The following is a 22,320-nucleotide window of genomic DNA, read 5'->3' as shown; positions in this document are numbered from 1 at the left end:
GGCTTCATTTAATCCTAATTACCTAATGGCCCCAACCTGCAAAAACCATCAACACTGGAAAGTGGGGATTAAGTTTCATTCAACCATAGCACTCCTGAATAAACACAGCTATCAGTTATAGAATCAGTTATAGCTTCAGTTCAACCTTTAATTCTGTCAAATAATTTGCCATTAAAGATTGGACAATTAAACTCATCTTTTTTTTTTTTTTTTTATGTTCCAGACTTGCCTTGGAGTCAGTGGCCACAACTTAGATCTCCTGGGAGACAGGGCAGTTTATTGCAACAAATACATTAAATAAGTGAGCCCAAAATTTGTAACGAGCCAATCATACAAAAGATAAAAATCAGAAAATAGGACCAGGACCTGCCCTGTTGAAGAAATGGCGGGGTGATTCTGAGAGAAGGAAAGTTTTTTTCCCATGGGGAACTGAACTTTGTGAAGATTCTCACGTGCTGCCGTAGAATAAAAATGGCTGAAAAGGACAGCGTGGATGAGAGGTCTCCTGTCTTGTGAGGCTGCTTTCCTCCGGTTCATTTTGTCAGAGTCAGGACGGGGCTAAGGAAATAAAGAACTACAACTGCACAACACCAAGTGTCTGTGGGGAAGGTGTATGCTTGATCTGAAACCTGCTAGAATAAACAACGGAGCCAACAGGAAGACACTACATTTCCATAAGAGTGGGCAAGATGAGAAACGGCTTGCTGACTGGAGGCAAGAGTCACCTTGGAGACAGACCACACTGATTTTCCTGCACATCGTTGCCAAGTCAAAACACGTCAGAAAGCATCCTATCCGAGCGTGAGTCGTCGTCAGCTCAATGGCAACATTACTTTTGAGTGCAAAAACATTCGTTTTCTGGAACAGCACTCCTCTGAGAAGACGTATCTGCAGTGTCGTGGGATGCTCGACTCACCCGACACACTGAAGGTGCTGGGCTTCTGCCTCCTCTTACAACACTGAGCATAGCAAAGCTGGCCCCAGGGAACCCACCATGATTTACTCCAGGGACATTTATAGAGAGGCTGTCTTCCTTTGCTTTAGAAGAAAAAATTGCTCATGTCTGTCCCAGTTTCAGAAAGAGGCCGAGATTAGGATGCAGGTCAGACCCACTTCCAGAAATCCCAGATCTATGTTACCAAGGCAAAGGGAACTGCTTCACTAGCTGGTCCTGAGGCTGGGGCACTACAGTTGTTAACAATAAGTTTATGTAACTCCCTGCCCCCCATAAATAACCCTTCTGCTCACATATATATCTGTAAATATCAGAAAGTACTAGCAAAAATCGCCTAGAGAAGTCTCTAAGATTCCAAATGCTTTGTTCATCTCTTCAGCCATCTTTTCTGCCAATCCCTAACGATGCTGAATCAAAAACCAAAACCAAACTGGATACCAAGCAGCAACAAGGATTTCAAACTGGTTTCCATCAAAGGCCCATTTTATTTTGAAATGGCTACAAGTAAACTAATCTACCCCTGGAGAAACATGAAAAATGCTAAAATCTATAGTAAGTACTATGTCTGCTCTTACTTTTTAGGAAACAGCCTAAAGAAATGGTGACAGTCACATAGCACCTAAACACAGGTCACTTCTGTTCCCAGCTCACCTAAACTAGGATACAGACCATAATCCTTTGTACTTAGCTGAGGAACAAAATGTACATGAAAAGCTCTTATATGGCTCAGGGGAATAAAATCACATGCACCACGATCAACTTCTCCCAAGCCAGCCTTCACTTCAGGAGTAGCCTGTGCTGAACTAAGTGTAACCCTTGGAGTGTTACAGGAAACATGGTCTAGGGCAGGCTCAGAGGCCTGTCTAAAATTCATCACACACCCGAGACACCTTGCACGTGTAGTTTGCAATCACAAAGCTTTATTTTAAACTAACTGTTAAATCCCCAAAGATTAAAGTTCAAAAGCTAACAATGAAATAGAAGAATATAAACGGCTACAGCTGTGTACATCCTGGTCCTTCTAACTGAATGAAGTTGATTTCTACTGATGGCAGAGAGGATGGCACTGGGCTAGAAATCAAAGGGCCTTGCGCTATTGTGGTGCTCAGTTGCCATCTGTGACTCTGCCATTCCATGGGCCTCTGGTCTAAACTGCTCAAGTGCTACCTAGTAGTCTTCACTCTTCTCGAGAAGTATTACTTAATCAAACGGTGACCTCCTCACTGGAATCGCGCCTGTCAGTGGTGACTCAGTAATGACTTGTTAAATGATAAACAATTTCACCTCCACTTGTTACTCTCCTGTCTCCAAAACACAAAACAACCTTGGTCAAACCCCACTAGTTACTACTTTGCAAAGTTAATTCAAATGGGAATAGCAGAAAAGTTAACTTAGGCTTCAGACATCCAAAGGTCACCTCTGGGCCATGATAAATTACCTAGTTATCTACACGAACTCTACCACACAGCCTAGCCTTGGGGAAAGTGGGCCAGTCGGAGGAGGGAGAGAAGCCCACACAGAACGCACTGCAAGCCACCCCGCGCTCGTTCCTGGCCACGTTTTATTGTTTGCCTTGTTTCACTTTCCCTTGATCATTCACTTTCTGAATGGCAGCCTGGATGGCATCCTGGTTGCCCAGGAACTGGTGTGGCCTAACAGCATGCAGGTTCTCGTCCAGCTCCAGCAGGATTGGAACCCCAGTGGGTAGAGTGATGTTGATAATATCCTCGTCTGAGATACCTGTTGGGCAGGAGAGAAGAAACGAGGTGTTAGACAAACTTGGCAGGATGTTCTGTTTAACTGTCGGACTGTACATCGAACTTGTCCCATGTTAACTATGAGCGCAAAACCACGCCAAGAGACCACCCTATAGTTCCAGAACACTGAGGAACGAAACAGAAGAGAGAGCTTAGACAGAGTGCTACGTCTTGAAATTGTATGTTCCTTCTGAGGCAACTTGTCCCTGGCTGTTTCTCATCCAAACTGAAGAAAAGAAAACAGAAATCTGTCTTCTGAAAGCTAGTCTTAAAATGAGGGCTTTTCATTAAGCACTGAATCTAGCTAAGTCACTTGAATAGAATGTGGTTGGTTTTCCAATACTTCCGGGAAGTACTGGAATATACTTCCTGGAAGTAGAAGTATTGGAAAACCAACTACATATAGGAGGAAGCACAGCCCAGGGGAACCAGGAAAAGACTTTACAGGATGCCTATAAACAAGACCTCTTTCTCCAACTGCCCTTAACATCCCCAGAGGAATGTGTGTGTTGGGGGTGGAGAGGTAGGACACATTTAATACTTTTTAATATAAGACAACTACAGGTAATCCACCTTTGAGTACAGGAGTAGGGGTGGCAGTAGTGGCTGCAGTTGTAAATTTTTATTATTTCAACTACTTTAAACTTAAACATCTAAAATCCTGGTAACACTCTACAGGACAGTACTTCTCTAAGCACTTTCTATGTTATGTGCAAATAACTCATGGATTCGACATTACCACCCTATGGGGAGATAAGCTATCACTTTCTCTAGGTAATGAGGTGTGGCATGAAGAACTTAAGATCGCACACAGAGTATGGCAGGGTCTGGATTCAAATCTGGGTACCTGTACCTACCAAAATCTGAGTTCAAAACACAGGGAAAAAGAGAGTCAGAGGCCAGCACATTAAAAGGCAACTAACTGAAAAGTGTTCACATCGTCTACTGTAAGACATGCCACAACTTTCCAGACTTGCAGACGCAAACCATTGGGCTCTCTTCTGCACTAATGGCAAGAGGCTAGGTGCAGTTCCAAGCATGGGGCAAGGGCTCGTCTTCATTTTGCGGTGCAGAATAAATTATTACCAGTTAGTTATAAATGTGCCTTGCTACTCTAATTAGTCACTAGTCAGAACTGCATGTACCAGCTAAGAATCTTGGAATCGCCGCCCTGGGTCCTTACTGATGGAGTAGCTCTTTACTCCAATTTTGTGTCTAGGCCCAGAAGAGCTACCTAATGACATCTATGTACAAGCTACCCACATGTGCACAGCTATAGAACAGTGGGGAGGTTCCTAACTTTGGAAAGCTGTTTCTTCCCAGCACACTGCCCCAGAGCTTTAACATGCAGTTTTAGGGAAGGGGCCTTCCTGAGCCTCCGACATTCCCGTATCTCAGTTACTTGTTCATAATCAGATATTCATATCCACCCATTCATATTCTCTCTCTCTCTGACCTTGCAGTATGGAAGGGCTGTGGGGAGAAGATACAGCTTAGCTGAGAACAACACAAGAACGAATGTGGGAATGTTTTTCCTTTCTCATCTGTGACTCCTCTTCTTGACAGATTTTAAACAGAATATAGCCGACTCACTGCTGAGCCCTACAGAACCCTTACCTCACACAGCAAGAACCCCTACAGAACCCTTACGTCACACAAGATTGCCACCACAGTCTGAAGATGGCAAGGTCAAAGGCACTCGGAACAGGCACTGGCTGCTCAGCAGAGATGACGGCCTTAGATTCTAAGAGCCCTCTGATTCCATCAGTGAGAAAGCGGGCTAGCTGGCTTCCAGGCCGCTGCCACATGGTTACTCTGGAGGAAAGCAGGATAGCTGACCCCACAGCATGTGTATCAGAGCCAAAGGACCACTGAAATCCACTGCCTCTCACTTCCAAGTCCAGGGGAAGCTCTGGAGGTCCTGGAGCCCAACTTGCCCAACCCCCCAGTAACCGAAGGCCTTTCATACCAACAGTATTCTCTTGGTAGGCTTTTACTTACATTGAACTACTCTATTATAAAAGGAGGGAGGATAGTCTCTTTCAGCACCAAAATTGCTCTATTTAATTCTTTTTTTTTTGTTTTGGTTTGGTTTTTGGTTTTTTGAGACAGGGTTTCTCTGTGTAGCCCTGGCTGTCCTGGAACTCACTCTGTAGACCAGGCTAGCCTCAAACTCTCGAACTCAGAAATCCGCCTGCCTCTGCCTCCCAAGTGCTGGGATTAAAGGCATGCGCCACCACCACCTGGCGCTCTATTTAATTCTTAATAGACAAGAAAATCAAAGAGTGGTTCTCAATCTGTGGGTCATGACCATGACCTTTGGGGATCACATATCTGATATCCTGCATATCTGATACTTAGGATTCACAACCGTAAATTACAGTTATGAAGCAGCAATGAAAATAATTTTATGGTTGAAGGTCACCATAACATGGGGAACTGTATCAAGGGGGGGTGACAGCATCAGGAAGGTTGACAATCCCTGCCTTAGAGGCGCGAGAATCATGGGGTCACTGAGTAATGCTTCTGCTCAGCTGCAAGGTAAGGGCCGTGCTTTACGTTTCTAATCAGCACACTGCTCACTGAACTGAGAAGATGGATTTACAGATTTATCTAACCCATATATATTTCCTCTAGATAAACCCATTTGTAAGTTGATAGTTAGTGAAAAGGTCTGTGCATGACTAAAGTCTGTCAGGAGACACAGGACAGTGTGTGCATATCTAACAGCGTCTCACAGGCACACAAGGTCTGCAACTAGTGACCTTACCTAAGTTCTAGAACACGGGACCTTTAAGAAGATTCACATCGCACGTCTAATCACCCTTGCATTGGAAAACTTAGCCAGAGCACTAAATAAGAAAACGAAGTAACAGCCACCTAGACTAGAAAAGAAGTAGGACTATCTATCTGCAGGTGACAAAACCACCACCACCGGCCCCACACATGAACGCGGAGCAATGACTACCGTAGTGTAAGCGAGTTAGGTCACTCCTCCGGCTCCACCATCTGCACAGACACCCAACAGGAAAGTGAACTTACTCACGCAATCCTAGTCACAGTAGGATTAGAACCAGAATGAATTTTAGCCAACGAACTAAAAAAAATAGAACTCTGACAGTGTAAGAGCATATGATTGGAATTATCTCTATTCAAAGACAACCTGAGCTTGAATCCCCAACACCCAGGGAAAAAGCTGCAGGTGGCAGGACTCGACTGTGATATCGGTGTTCGGAGGGTTGGAAAAAGGTGATCGCCAAAGTCACTGACAGGCCACCTCAACTGTTGGGGTCCAAGTTCAGTGAGAGACACTGCATCGAAAAATAAGGTGGAGGGCAAAAGATATCTCGAGCTTACCTCTGGCTTTTACACACACACACACACACACACACACACACCCACCCTACACTCACTTAAAAGATGTCAATTTTTCCTAGGTTAATGTATAGACCCAGCACAATCCCTAACAAGACTTCAGCTCTTTTTATAAAAATTGATACAACCTCAAACCTCACAGGGGAACCCAAAGCACTCTTATGGAAGCAAAGGAACTCCCAGTTTCAGCTCTTAAAACTTCCTATGAAGCTCTGGAACTCAGGAGACTGCAGTCCTTGCAGATGCTACAAGGCTCTCACAGTAAGGACCAACATCAGATCGGCAGGAAAGACGTGACAGTGAAATTAGCCTTCACATTTTCAATCAATTAATTTCCAACAAGTGTACCAAGGCAAGTAAGTGCAAGAGGGGTAACCTTCTAGACAGGACACACACACACACACACACACACACACACACACACACACACACACACACAGGGAGGAGTAAAATCCTCCTGACCTTGAATTAGACAACACGAAAGCACAGCAACAGAAGAGAAGAATGAAATCTGTGTATAAAATTGTCGGTTCAAAGGGCACAATCAAGAAGATGAAAAGACACCTCAGAGAATAGGATAGGAGCAAATTTTTTTTTAACAAAATCATAGGAACATGTATTAAGACTACATAAAGAACCACTATGCCTCAAAATTAAGACACTGTCCGGGGAGCTGGCTCAGTGGTTAAGAACACTTACTGCTCTTCCAAATTCAGTTCCCAATACTCACTTGGCAGCTTATAACCACCTGTAACTCCAGCCTGAGGGGATCCAACCCCTCTGGCCTCCCTCAGTACACATGGGAGCTGGGACTGAAACCCAGGACCCAAGATTTCTCAACACTATCAAGAAGATAACTTTCAGAAATAAGATCTTCATGAGAAAGATCAAAGGAGAAATAAAAAGATGAGTGACAAAGTGAAATAACAGGCAGAAGATCTGAGCAGACCTTTCTCCAATGATAAACCACCCGAAAGCACTGGAGAGGATGGCCAGCAACCTTGGTCTTTCCAGAGATGCAGTTCCAACCCACAAGGAGACACCCGTTTGTGTCACTGAAATGACCACTGTAAAAAGTCAGATTGTCGACAAACATTATCAAGGATTCAGAGAATTTTAACTATAATACAGAATGAAATCAGGAGGTCAGAAGGCTATAGCTTCTTGGGACAACAGTCTGAAAATACCTCAGGCCTATGCCTAAGAGAAACATAACATATGTCCATATCAAAAGTTATGTTCATATCAAAATCTCCACAGCAGCATTACTGCTAAAAGCCAAAATATCAAAGCAACTGAAATGCCTGTCAACCAACGAACGGATGAATGTGACTGGACAGGATGATGGAATATTAGCTTGAACAGGGATGAAGTACTGATATATGCAATAATAATGGAAATAATTGGAAATAATAATAATGGAAAATACTGTAGTAAGAAAAAAAAAGGCACTAAGGATATAGTTTTCAATAGTGCTTGCATAAAATCCACAAGGCCTTGGGTTCAGTTCCCAACAATAAGTAAATGGTTTTTAAAAGACCAGTCACAAAAGACTACGTATTGTGTGAATCCATCCACAGGAAATGTTCAGAGCAGACAAGCCCATAATGACTCAGAGTGGATTGACAGCTGCCCAGGGCTGGGAGATGAAAACATTGCCAGGGGACAAGCAGTTTCCTTGTGGAAAAATTATAAGGATCTATCTACGTTTAAATCAAGTTAAACATACCTTACGTAATTTATTATCATTATTTCTTATAATAAAAACATTCAAAATCCTTTCTTCTGGATTTCTGAGCAATCCTGAACATAACTGAGCTGCTGTCCTGTCGTACTCTGCAACAACACAGCAGAACTTCTCACTGCTACAGCTGTAACTTAATATCCCTTGATCGACCTTGTCTCCAGCCCGTCCTTCTAAACTTTGTGTCCATGGACGGATGACTGTGGACGTCAGTCACATCCGCTGGACCCTCACGTGCAGATTCAATCAGTCACCAATGGAAACTGTTGGGAAACAAACGCATCTGCACCAATCTAAACCTTTCCCCCTTGTCATTCCCTAAGCATTAGGGCAGAGCACTGATTCACACAGTGAGAGGTGTTACAATCTGAGGAGTATAGGACAATGTACATAAGCTATACACAGACATCATGCCGTTTCACACAAGCCACTGACCTACAGATTTTGGCAAGTCTGGAACCACCCTCTACAGTTACTTAAAGACAACTAACTATACACTAAACACCACTCTGAGGGGCAGTTGCATGTGGATTTTAGCTCAGTGCAGGTATTAAAAAATACTAAGCAGATGCAAAAGGCCCATTCGAGTCACAAGGCTATGAAGGCTCTAAACACAAACTGTTCTTACACTCAGTACTTAGACCCTGGTCATTTGCCTTGCCTACTGCTGTTTCTAACACTGAAGGTGAAAGAGAATGTTTTGATTTTTGCTTAGCTCTGGTGAAAGGCTGGGTGCTAACTGGACATCAGTCTCAGTGGTCTCAAGTCTGTCTGAGCTTAAAACAGCTAAACCCAGGGAGCAGATTGGCCAGGTCTAGAGGTCACCTGTGTGATCTAAGAAACAAGTTCTAGGTTTGCATCAGGAGGCTGAAGCACACCACATGGGACTCAATGGTTTGACTTACATGCAACAGGAGGCAGCAGGCCAAGTCCTTGCCCAAGGCTTGCTTTTATTTAATGACTCATCCTTGTGTGAGTCCATTAAACAAAGGCCTCCAGACTATAGCATGCCACTAACAAAAAGAGAGCCTTTGAAAAATAAAAATAAAAAAGAACAAAATGTTTCCAATGAAGTTAACATTCTATTTTAATAATGCCTCAAGCTATTCACAGAGTAAACTAATTACTTACAAATTCTTAAAATACTTAGACTGGTTACTAATCAGTCAATGAGACCTAAGCAGCTGACATTTTAAAATAGCAAATTTAAGAAAACCACAGGGAAGCCATTACTTGTTACTAAAATTTGGCATATACTGAATGCTTCAGCCTAGGAAAGCTAAATAAACAGAACTCCCTAAGTTAGAAAGATGCAGCTTCACTGCTAGAAAACCAAACTGGACCAGCACAGAAGATGCCATGCATTATACTCTTAAAAAGGCATCCACTGAGACATCAAACAGAAGCTAAAATCTATAGTCAGGTATCAGACTCGACTGGTAACTAGTTCAGCTTTTGATTTTTTTCTTTTTCTTTTCTCTTCTTCTTCCCCTTCCTCCTCCTCCTCCTCCTCCTCCTCCTCTTCCTCTTCTTATCACAAGGTCTCATGTAGCCCAGGCTGACCTTAACTTTGTAGCTGAGGATGATTCAGAATTTCTTATTCTCCTCTTTCCACCACCAAGTGCTATGAGGACACCTGTACCACCACACCCACTTTTATGCAGTGCTGGGGACTGAACGGCAAGGCTTCACAGACTCCAGCAAAGCACCACCCTAGCCTTTAGTTCATATTTAACAGAGTCCAGGGATGCTTTCTTGGAAACGGCACCAGGTTCCTACTCTCTCTCTACCTTCTTTCCATCATGGTCCCTCTGAAGCCATCTCTTCATTATATACCTGGTGTTTTCAGCATTTAACCGTGGCACGGGCTTGCCCTGAACTGGAGATTTTCTACTCCAGCCTCTGGAGGACCAAGACTACCATAGGCAGACACCATAATACCTAGACTATCTTTAATTCGTGAGTCTCTGTGCAGGAGCTGCTCAGAATTCACTGCAACTACTGGAAATGATGGAAGCATTTCAAATAAGAAATAATTAATGTTTAGGAGAAAACAAAGCGAGTAAATCTGTACTCAAAATGGGAAACTTAAGTAACTTATTTTCTATGTGCAGGAGTCCCTTCAGAAAGCCAATTTGTACCTGCAAACACCCCCTCTAAGTCACGGTAACAAACTAGAACATGGGACACTGTACTTCAACCACAATGCCCCACTCAACGCCTTCTGGGAGAAGCGCTTGAACAAATCCTTGCTTCTGCCAGGATTTTGAGTTCTTTGAGAATGAGAACTCAGCTCTGTGACTGGCTCTTCAGGCAGTGCCTTACCATTCTTACAAGAATATAATCAGTGTCTGTGGGTCTGTGAGCAGCGCTTTCGGGGGATTGCTTGCCAGGTGGCAGAAATATGGAAATATATGGTCCGCCAAATACATTAGGTATTTCACAACTGGATTTACCAAGAGTGCACTTTTTACATGTGATTGTGGGTTATAAGGAATAAAGGTTAAAGATTCCACAGCAAAAAGCTTTTGCATGAGAGCATTTCAAGGAAGGTCTTGTCAGATGTGCATTTTTGGTGACATTTCTGAAAGATTAGAAGGGGCTCATAAGGTCCACAGTAGGCAGGACCTTGTTTCTCACTCATTCACGTGTACTGTAGCCGCTGTGCCGAAAGCAGGACTTGAATCACAGACTCCTGGGCATACAGTTGAACTGAATGAATTCTAACTTTCTTGGCATTCAAGTCTAGTCTTTATTGTTGAGGCCTTGATTAAAGACTTTTCTCATTATGAACTGAACAAGAAAAGGGGTGAGTGAGGACTGGGGGGCGGGGAGGTGCATTTAAACAGTTCTTAGCCTAGAACAAAAAGTTGTTTATATATAGTGCTAATCAAGCAAACAGCACACATTAAATGTGTTCTGTGTGTTCTTTGGCTTTTGTCTAAACTGACTACAAATCTTTTAACAGCAGGAAATGGGAAAAGAAGCATTCAGGGACACAGAAGGATTTGTTACAGGACAAAAGGAAAGCCCATATTTTGGGATTAAAGACAAAAGCAAAACAAAACCAAAACCAAAACCCAGCTGCAGTCAACCTGGTGACAGTCAACTCTGAGGCCCCGCCCACCCCTCTTTGTCCCCACTGAACTTATGAGACAAGAACTTTCTATTCTTCTATTATTGGTAAGGGCTAAAAGAAGAGACTGTATATTGCAGGTGACCATACAAGTAATTTAATTTAATTTAAGGCCTTTAAAATTTTAGTTTTGCATACATACAATTAAAAGATAGCCTGGGGGAACCAAAGAAAAAACGGGGTATTAAATACTGTAACCCGATGGCAGAGTAACAGCCACTCATTTAAAATAAAATGAGAGAGAAATGTATTTACCTTTCAATTTTAGTTAACTTTTAATTAACCATAATTTAACCAAATTTATCCACTTCAGTAATTTATAATTTAAATAACATATTCAAATAATTATAATTTAATTTATTCAGTTAAATTATAGTTAACATCTTCTGGTATTTATAGATAAAGGCTATTATAGATTTTGTAAGTTTCCATAAAAGAACGCTCGGCTCTACCACGAAGCAATTATGGTCTCCCAGGAAAGAGGGCTTGAACTCATGATTCTGAAAATATCACACTAAATGCCAAAGGTGACAAACACCTCAGCCGCCATCGGCAGCTAGCTCTAGCTGACCTTTCCTCCCGTTTCTCTCCTTTCACGTCACCTTGTCTCTGCCTTGCTGTGTGTGCAGTTGCACACACTTCTCCAGGGACAGAGTCCAGGTCTCACACAGATTTCTTGCCGCCACTCTTTCTTATCCCGGTCTTGCAGCTGCCTAATCCTGTGCTGAAACCCAGACTAAACAATCTCCTTCCTCTGGCAAGGTGCAGACCACATCCAACACTCAGGCAGGCACTCAGCTTTTCCTTCAGTGTGGACAAGCCGGAAACAAACAGGAAGTGACCATGCCAACCACAAGAAAAAAGAAACACATGCCTGTCTGGAACCGTGCAGGACAGGTTGCTTTTAGCTCTCTCCTTTTGGCACTGAAAGTTCTCTTGAAGCTTTGTGAGAAGCATATCTGAGCCTGTCAAGGGTGAGATCTGCTTTAACCTAGACTTACTGACTAAAGCGTAGATAACTATTTATGGTTCCAAAACCCAGTGAAGTATTCCCAGGTGTACCCCATCACACCCCATGCTTTGTTTGTCTTCTGAGAATATTAAGCATTCTCAGATCTGAAGTAAAGCAATCTCAAGATTGTGTACAATTTACAAGTCAAGATACTATATAAATAAGTTCCTTGGCAGGGCATAGGCCAGGCTCATCAGCCAGGGAACCTGTCATAGATGTTGCCACAAAGCTCCTGAAGTGGTGATCCTTGGGTAAGAATGTTAGCTAACTTCCAAACAGTAACATTGTCTTCAACTGTATTGCTCACACACATTGACTCCAAGAGGTTCTCGACAAAATGATGATAGAAGCATGTACGTGTGTGTGTGTGTGTGTGTGTGTGTGTGTGTGTGTGTGTGTATGTGGGAAGAGCAGATGAAAGCATAAGGCTACAGAATATAGTGGCAAATTAGGGGTCCTGGGTCTAGGATTGAATCATACTCAGAAGATCACTCTGTGGAACACAAACAATTACTCAATTAAAGGCACTTCACTGACTGACTATACTGAATGAAGGACTTTTCTGAGGCACCATTTTCACTACATTAACTCTAAAGCATCTGCCATCCAGCTCTGCTAAGTTTTGCCTATAAATGTATAAGCACCTGCAGTGACAATACCCAAGAGGCTGGGATCCCCTGTCCCGGAGTCTCCTTGCAGCCCTCCAGCTGCCTTTGCCACTCATCTCTGCTTGATCCTCATAGCTTGGTTCCCTTCCACATGCCACATGGATGGGCTGAGGTGGTACACAGCATTCCTGGCCAAGGTTTCTTCCCCTCGCATGATGTAACAGATTCACTCATAGCATGGGGGTATGAAAAGCTTGCTTGTTTTTTTTTTTTTAATTTTTTTATTGGATGTTTTATTTACATTTCATATGTTGTCCCCTTACCCCATCCCCCACCCACCCAGGAACACCCTATCCCCTCACCCCTCCTCCTTCTCTGTGGATGTAACCTCTATCTACCCCCCACTCCCACCTCCCCACCTCCCCCTGGGGCGTCCAGCCTTCATGAGGTCAAGGTTCTCTTCTTCCACCTATGCCCAGCAGGGCCCTCCACTCTTATGTATTCAGCTGAAGCCCTGGATCCCTCCCTAAGTGCTCCCAGGATGGTGGTTTAGACCCTGGGAGCTGTGGTTGGTTGGTATTGTTGCTCTCCTCATGGTGCCACAAACCCTTTCAGCTCCTTCAGTCTTCACTCTAACTCCTCTATTGAGAAACCCATGGTCAGTTCAATGGCTAGTTGTGAGCATCTGCCTCTGAATATGTCAGACTCTTGAAGACCTCTGAGGAGACATCCATATCATGCTCTTATCAGCATGCACTTCCTGACTTCCACATCAGCATCTACCTTTGGTGACTGCACATGGGATGGATACTCAGGTGGAATTGCTTGTTTTAATTAAAGCAGCTCAGTGAGCTTCCTGATCGGTGACTGATCCCACAAAATAAAGAAATAGGATAAGGAGACAGCAAACAACAGAGTAAAACCCAATACTGAGCTACTGCTTTCCAGAGAGCTAAAAGTCACACTCAGGTTTCTACATGAAACAAGATATCTATGTAAAATGTCTAGGACTATGCTTGGCAGGAAGCAGGAGCACCACAAAAAGGCCTCTTTGTACAGCTGTGCTGGGGAGTGCCATTCACAGGCCACAGTGTTACAGTGGCAGTAATAATTAAAGACTCATTTCCTCATATTAAATTACCTCTTTAAAAAAACGATTTACCTGCTAGGAATGCTCTTGACCCTGAGGCTTACACTATAATGTCCTGAATAAAGAATAAACAAGGAAAGAGCTATTTTTCAAGAAAAAAAAATTAAAATGAAAAATTCCTGCTTGCAGTCCTGTTTAGAAGCTGAGTAAACTGGATTTGGGGAAGAGCCGACAATTCTGACTGAAGTCTGTGGTCCTCATGGCCAAGCCATCCAAGGCCTTCCTGGGTTTTTAATACTACACTGGGTCCTGTCTTCTAAGAAAAGCCAGGATCTGATTGCAGTAATGCCACAGAACCAAATACTCGAAAAGAAAAAAACAGCATCCTAAAATCAACGCTTGCATGGCTGAAGGACACAGATTCTGACCCTGTAGGCCAGAGGATGGGGGAATGCTCTGAGTATAATAAAGAACAATGTTATAATTACTTACTTAACTGTAGTCACCATTATTCCCATCTCTGAGTTAGTTCTCAAACAGTTAAGAAAGTAGCTTTATAATTGGTAACATGCTTTCTGCTTGTCAAGAGGTTTAAGGACAACACAGGGAAAGTTCCCCAGTTCTTTAAAAGCCCCTATTTTATAGGAGAAATTTTTATATACATATTTATTCCTATAGAAAGCATGGGTTGGAATCAAATGTATCTACAACAAACGCTTTTACCTTTTTTTTTAAAAAAAAAAAACAATATAAGTTTGGCAACTTTTGTGTTTACAAGAAGAATCCTTTTCAAAGACTGTGAATTCTAACGAATTCTGGTTAGTCATTAAGTCTAAAGGAAGCATCCATACAGTAAAGTGACTTCGTAATTTATTGGCTGATCTGTGGTAACTCTAGAAGTAAAAGGTGATAGTAAATACATCAAGATAATTAGTAGACATCGGAAATGGATCTTGTTGGGCAGACAAGTACAGAATGTAAAATGGCAAGGAGGTAAATTTTCACAATAAACACACATTGTAAGCTTTGATTCCTATGAGAGAGTTGAGATGCTCCCCCTCCCCCAAGTAGAGGAGAGTCATTCAACTTTTTAGAGAAAAGGTAGCTTCTAGAGTCAATGAAATATTTTATCCAATAGCTCACAAAATCCTATAAACGTAACCTTCTGAAGATCCCACACACAAGACGACAGGCCTAAGGCTGGTTTCCTATGTTGGTGAGTGAATGTCTTAGCAAATTTTAAAATGCTGAAATCTCATCAAATTAACAGAGATGATAGAGAAGAAACACTATCTACCCTTCAGGGCACCACTTCTTCAGATCCTGGGAAGATAGCTATGCTTAATTCTTCCTCGTGTGCTCAGAGCCAAGGCTGCAGTGAAGCCATGTAAACGCTACACCCCAGTCATTATGCATTTGGATCGGAATTAATTCTGTTACTGTTGTGCACTCAGAAACCTTGTAGTGTTCCCAGACTTTCCGCAGCCTCACCTTGTTACAGCGTCCTATGTCAGGACTCAAGTGCATGTGGGTTTCTGACTGGCACTTAAGAAGCTGTGCACACTTGGACTTTAATTTCAATATGGAGGCGAAAACGAGTGGGGACAAGTGTTTTGGAGTACTCCCAAAACAACAGATAGCTACTTTATGAAATAAACCCAGCCTATTTCACATACATGAAATAATTTCTTCACGTTAGGCAGTCCACAACCGGAAGGCCTGGTGACATCAAAGAACTCCATGAACTTGAACAGTGGTTCCAATAGGGGCTACTCCAGGCCAAAAAGGGGGGTAAAAAATCTCAAAGGAGGGGCCAGGGTCAATCAGTGTATCCACTACGCTGTTGCCTGGGTTACGGACTGATGTCCTCCTGCATCTTCTGGCTTCTGCACATTCCCCCTAACGGGAAATCTCCCTCTCCCTTGCACCAGACCTGCTGTGTCTATGCTCTTGCTTCTTTATCCCTGCCTCTCTTGCCCTGCAGACTGCAGACGTCTTCTACCCTTTGCCTTTCTCATGAGCCCATACTTCCTATGTCTGTCTTCCCATTCCGACTCCACGGCCTTAGATCAGAATCACGAAATAAAACCACTTTCCAAAGTTGTCTACAGTGATAAGGACTGAAGTCATAACAAGATTATTTCAATTGTGTTAGCCTCTGAAAGCTCACTGAATCCAATATGGCTGACGCTCAGGAAGCAGTCTATGGCCTAAAGCTTGCTCCTTTCTGAGAAAGCCCTGGAAACCCTTTGCTGTCTCAGTTTTTGCCTTTCTGATTTTAGACTATCTATGTGTATCTGTGTTCTTATTGCTTTCATATGCTTGCCCTAAGCCATTCTGCATTATGATAACCTTTCCTCATTATGATAAGCCTTTTTATTTTTAATTTCACTGTCCTATTCTGGACATTTTTTAAAAGATCCATTTTTATTTATGTGTATGCATGTGTAGCTGCATGAGTATATGACACACATGTGTGAGTGCCCTCAGAAGCCAAAAGAGGTATTCGATCCCTTAGAACTGGAATTACAGGCTACAGAGGTGCTGGGAGATGGCTTGGGTCCTCTGGAAGAGCAGGAAGTACTCTTAGCTGCCAAGTCATCCCTCCAGCGTCTACTCCGGACATTTTATAAAGAATCCTCTGTGTCTAACTTTCCCACAATGGAATGATCTCAGCATTCATCCAGTCCAGCACATCCAGTACTTCATTCCCGCTCACCACCGAGAAATCTGCTACTCTGTGGCTGGAAAATATTTAATTTGTCCGTTTATTAGTTGGACGTTTGAGTTGTTCTACTTTTTGGCTATTATGAATGTGCTGTTATTAAAGTTTGTAAACAAGTTGTAGTGTTTAGTGTGGAAATTTTCATTTTTCTTGGGTGTTGATTGAACTGTGTTCGGGGGGAGGGGAGGAGAGAGAGGAAAAGAGGGAGGGAGGGAGGGAGGGAGGGAGAGAGAGAGAGAGAGAGAGAGAGAGAGAGAGAGAGAGAGAGAGAGAGAGAGAGAGATTGAGATTGAAGTTTCAACCTCTAGGACCTCAGAATGTGGCCTTAGTTGGAAATCAAGTCTTTAAAAGAAATAATCAAGTTAAAATGAGGTCGTGGGCAGACCCCATCTCAGTAGTATGTATGAATGTCTCTACAACATGAAGAAATTTGGTCAAGAACCCCCTAACCCCACAGGTTACATGGGAAGAAGTCAGGAATGGTGGTCTACAAGCCCAGGAAATAGCAAAGACTGCCAGCAACACCAGCACCTAGAGTTACAAAGCTGGACGTAAGGATAGCCCTGCCTATCCCCTCCAAGTTATGACTTCTAGACTCATAAAGTGAATTTCTGTTGTTTTAGGTGTCCTGTTCTGGGCATTTCACAGCCACACTAGGGCACTAACACAAGTACGAGTGTGGGCGTGGGGCAGGTGGGTCTTGACTGGACTACCCAGGACCTCTTTAGGAAGCTGCACATTCTTTTCAAAAGCACTGCTTGATTGGATAATTTTTTTACAATAAATTATTAATACATTAAAATTTCCCTTAACTGTAGACAAGTTTTTTGTTTTGTTTTGTTTTGTTTTTGTTGTCATTTTGCTTTTTTGTTTTTGTTTGTTTTTGAGACAGGGTTTCTCTGTATAGCCCCTAGTTGTCCTGGAACTTGCTCTGTAGACCAGGTGGGCCTGCCTCTGCCTCCCAAGTGCTGGGTTCAAGGTCACACACTACCAATCACCTGGCATATATACATTTTTTTTAAATGTCCAACTTCACGTCCAACAGACATTTTCCTTCACCTCTACCACGGTGATTGCCTCTTTCACCACCAATGGGAAGACCTTTTCCTAGCTCCCTTACAAAGACCATTCACAAATGGTAAATCATCAATGTGCTGCTGGGGGTGGGAGGTGGGGGAGGCATCTGGGGCTGCAGAACCATCTTAAAGAGGTGTCGCCTTGTAGACAGGTGAGGAGTAAATGGTACTAAACAGCAGGAAACTACTTCTTTTTTATTAGGGCTCACTCAACTAAGTAAGGGAAAAAAGAACTCTCTGAAGGAGAGTGATATTTTCTTTGGGGAAGGGAGCCCGGCCACAACATGATATAAATTCCATCTCTGTAAAAGGGGTTGCGTAGAATATAAATTCTGTCAGAAACACTGAAATTTTAAATCTCAATTTGTTTTTCTAACAGGATCTTCAACTCTTTTAGATGATAGATAATTATAGTCCTTTAATGATACAGTTACATGTAATTTAATCATATTTTGATTTTCCTGAACAATTGAGAAGAGAATCTTATATATACTTGAATAAATGAGTTATATACAGACACAAAAGGATAACCACCATGTTATCCGATAAATTCAGCAATAGCTATGTGTAGATTCTGGATCTCTGCATGACTAATGGATGCCAGTATCTGAGTGATCACCAAGTAATCAATCCGGTCTAGATAACGCCATAACAATTCGGGCAAGCTAGCCCTGTGGTAAAATGTCCACAGTGGCATCTCGCAGAGACCACATCCATCTGTGGTAGCCACATCTCCACTTATCTCACAGAGCTTCAGCCCTTCTGATTCTGTGGGAGACATGGTGGCACAACAGTGAAAGGAAAAGCCATGGGGGTGAGTGAAGGGAGAGCAGGAGGGAGGACCGTCACCCTCAGTCACTAGCACCCCAGAACGGTGAGCCCAGAGCCCTTGTTTTAGAACACAACATCAGGTGACTGAACTAAACGGAGGCTCCTGGTCTCCTCCGAGACTTTAGCAGAGACACGGAAATAAGGCGCGTGTTGTTGATTTTCCTCCCCTCTAACATTCTCATAAGCAGTGACTAAGCCTGGTCTGGAAAGCTAGAACTAAAGAATTGCTCAGGAAATCCATGTCTGAAAACACAGCCACAATGGTTTGACACGGGAAGAAAATAGACGAAAGTGGACTCTAGATAATTTTCTTAAAAGGCTCAAATAAACTTGTAAAATTGCTTCCTTCGCCTCTTCTCGTTATAGCGGATGGCAAGCAACTCTGCAGAGCAGAGCTCTCTCAAGTGCAGAGCCCCAGAGCAGCAGTTATAACCCTAACTGCTCTGAAATGCAAGGTCCTAACTGTACCCTCTGACTCTGAAACTCCAAAACCCCACCACACTGTCACACTCAACTCCCCGTCCGAGTGAGGCACAGTGCTGTCTGAAAACCTCTGCTTCAGCCACAATGAGCACCAAGAACTACAGGAGTTTTGGTTTTTAGAACAATGGCTTCTTAAATATGAAATGACAAGGGACAGGAGGAGAGAAGTGCTGGAGGGTAGCACACTGAAGCTCCATTTCTAGAGTAAGACCCAACCACAACACTTAGCAAGTACAACAGAAAACCAGTACCTTCTAGATGTTTCAGGAGGGCTCTACTGCTATTCCCATGAGCGGATATCAGAACACATTTGCCCTTTAATATTTCTGGAGCAATCCTTTCCTTCCAGTAGGGAAGAAGTCTTTCCAGAACATCCTTCAAGCTTTCTGAACGTGGCAGTTGATCCAAGGGCACATCGCACACTTTGTACCTCCGGTCAGTGTAGATCTCGTGGAAGTAAGGGTGAGACTCCTCAATAGGAGGTGGGGTCACGTTGTAGCTTCTCCTCCAGAGCCTTACCTGCTCTTCACCATGATTCAAAGCCATTTTCTCCCTGTTGAGACCAATCAAGGCTCCATAGTGACGCTCATTCAGACGCCAAGAGCTCTCTACAGGAACCCACTCCTGCCCCAGCTCTTCCAGGATCAGCCAGGCTGTGTGAATGGACCTGTTCAGGATGGATGTGAAGACAAGATCAAATTCGAAGTTGAGAGCTTTGAGCTGCCTCCCACAGTTCCGAGCCTCCTCCAGTCCGTCGCTGTTAAGTTTTTGGTCCACCCAGCTACAGAACCGGTTCTCTTTATTCCACTGACCCTCTCCATGTCTTAGTATAATAAGTTTGTGCTTGGACATGCTGGTGGCTGAACTGCCCTGAGGTTCTCAATGGGATGATGTTCAAGAACAGCAGTATATCTAGAAAACGAAGACAAAAAATATATATTATACTCCTTCCTCAAATGACGACCCAGTAATAGAAAACAATTAATTATACAACAGCCAGTTTCTAAGATAAACTGAAATTCCTTTGAACGGTTTTGACCTCAAACAGAACTGGTGATCATACACTTTGACACATACAGGAACACTCTTCAGATAATTACAGACAACCTCATTGACGTAAATTTTCTGATGGCTAGATAGCGTGTTAATTGTATGATGTAAAATGACAACGTTCCATTCTAATGGTGTGTTTCTACCCAACAAGTAGGCAGTTTATGCTTATTAAGGAGAGGACAAAACGGAATGAGTTAGAGATCTCGAAAAGAATGACTAGTAGCTGGGAACGCCCAGCTCCCAGCAGCTGACTCTACACTGAAAGCATCCTTCCCTCTTGGGGTTTTAGGTGTCTTTCCAGCCTTACCTCATTAAAACATGTTAACTCAATGGAGTACTTTATCTATGTCATACATCTTTCTGACAGGTGGCAACCAGCTCTCTGATGCTACGGGCTTACAGATCTAGGGTATGGGAAGACACTCATACCCTACACATAAAGAATAGTTCAGCATTCAGATAAAGTTATAAACGCTATAAAGTGCCCTAAACAAGACCAAATGAAGTAGTCACTGAAGCAATTTTTCACCTGTTGTTGGCAGGAATAAATCCGGGTGCAAAACAAGCTATCAAGTGTAAGCAGCTGAGAGGTGCTGCCTGCAGGAACAGATTAACAGATACAGGTCCTGGCGAGTGCAGGGAGCCACACTGATAAGGCGGCCTTGCCTCCTCCTCCTCCTCCTCCCCATCCTGCAGAAATTCTACTCACATCAGCCACATGCTGTGAGGAGACTCTCATAAAGGTGGACAAGCAACCCCAAAGCAAGTCCTGAACTGCTGCCTACTCTGTCCCCGGAGATCCCGGAGAGCCAGCTGCAGACTCTAAAGAGTGCTTCACCACTGACACACGTTGCTCAGCTGGCACTTTCCATCTCCACCCCAGTGTTTTTTTCCACACTGGGGAGCAAAGATTATGTGAACACCAGGGCCAGCCTGGCTTCTGCCATTCTTGGCAACTTCCAGTAACTGGAGATGTTCTGTCCTGCTTAAGCTGTGATTCACCCACAGTTATATAACAACCAGTGACAGAGTTCAGTGGACTCTACCTTGATTCTACTCTTCTTTAAGAATTCCTAGAGATTCTGAAGGGGAAACACTCTGATAAAATAAGGCTTCAGGAATAAGTACTGGTGACTGAAGTGGTTTGTAAGCAGCTGAAAGGCTACCAGAATTAGAACTAACTCTCTTTCTTGCTGAGCAACAGGTTTGGTGTTTTGGTGCATATGAAACAGAGATGCACCCAGGGCCTAGAAGAACCAAGGCTTGGGAAGAAACACCTCCCCAGGCTGGGCAATTGCAGGGTGACAGCACAATGCCTGTTCTCTCGGCCTTAGGGGACACTGAGGTGGCAAAGAGAGAAGGGGATGAAACTCATCTGGGCATCACTATGCCCGGTGACTATGCCCAGAGGATAATCACACTGATAAAGCTCCAGCTTCACCTGGGAAAGATCAACCAATAAATTCATGTGGATTTGTGTGGTACACAATTAGACCTTTTTCATGTGTATGGTGTGTATGTCTCTGGCTGGTACCAGTAAAGGCCAGAAGGTGACAGATCCCTAGAGCTACAGACGGTTGCTAGCCACCATGTAAGTGCTAAGAATAGAAACCAGGTCCTCTGGAAGAGCAGCCAGTGCTCTTAATTGCTGAACCATCTCTCCAGCCCCAAGAAAGGTATCTTTATGATCCTGCTTTCAAAAGTCTCTACCAGCCAAGTAATAGATGCTTTAAGCCTATTGAAAACCATATCCAATCTTGCAAATCATGTGTTTTGTTTTGTGGGTAAGAAATGAGAAGCATGCTATCCACTGTTCCTCTACTTCAGCCTTTAATTTGGCGTGCCAAGTAAGAAGCCTTCAGGCTACACAGTTGAGTGAAGGAATTTTCCTTCAAATGAAGACCAGCATCATCCTAGTGTTAGCTGTCAACTTGACATTTAGAGTTGCTTACGAGACAGGCCTCTGAGCATGCCTGTGGGGTGATCGTGACTGTGGAACTGGGGTCAGGAAGACTCAGCCACTGTGGGTGGGGGCACTCCCTGCCTGAGACACAGGACTATAAGAAGATGGAGAGAGAACACTGGTTCGAATGCCTCCATCACTGCTCTCTGCTCTTGACTGTGGAGGGAACGTGACCGCTGCTTCACACCCCTGCTGCCTTGATTTGCTTCAAGTGATGAACTGTAACTTGGAATTGTGAGATAAATAAACTTTTGTTCCTTCAATTTGCTTTTATCTGAGTATTTTATCACATCAATGAAAAAGAAAGGAAGACAGGCATGGGGACAAATTCTATAAGCAAAACCACTTCTCAATCAGTCTTGGATTACAAATTATATCAAGGGAACCAAACAGTATCGATGGCATTAGCAGTACTCAGACACCGACCACCAAGCTTCAGCACTCAAGACACCTACCACCAAGCTTCAGCACTCAGACACCTACCACCAAGCTCCAGCACTCAGACACCTACC

The 22,320-nt window shown here is 43.4% G+C and overlaps 1 protein-coding gene across 1 annotated transcript in view; it reads right to left on the bottom strand.

Moving 5' to 3' along the window:
• Positions 1 to 1,853: 1,853 nt before the first annotated feature.
• Positions 1,854 to 22,320, bottom strand: part of Bpgm (bisphosphoglycerate mutase) — a 29,344-nt gene continuing 8,877 nt past the window's right edge. The window contains exons 2-3 of the mRNA XM_028768421.1: positions 19,044 to 19,704; positions 1,854 to 2,695 (exon numbers count right to left, since the gene is read on the bottom strand). Of these exons, the coding sequence (XP_028624254.1) occupies positions 2,517 to 2,695; positions 19,044 to 19,644 (780 nt within the window). The 5' untranslated portion in view covers positions 19,645 to 19,704 and the 3' untranslated portion in view covers positions 1,854 to 2,516. The remainder of the gene's footprint in view (positions 2,696 to 19,043; positions 19,705 to 22,320) is intronic.

The sequence above is a fragment of the Grammomys surdaster genome, unplaced genomic scaffold (assembly GCF_004785775.1).
Source record: "Grammomys surdaster isolate TR1022 unplaced genomic scaffold, NIH_TR_1.0 186, whole genome shotgun sequence".
Taxonomy (NCBI): domain Eukaryota; kingdom Metazoa; phylum Chordata; class Mammalia; order Rodentia; family Muridae; genus Grammomys; species Grammomys surdaster.
Note: the sequence above shows the minus strand (reverse complement) of the source record. Positions and strands in the feature narration are given on the sequence as shown.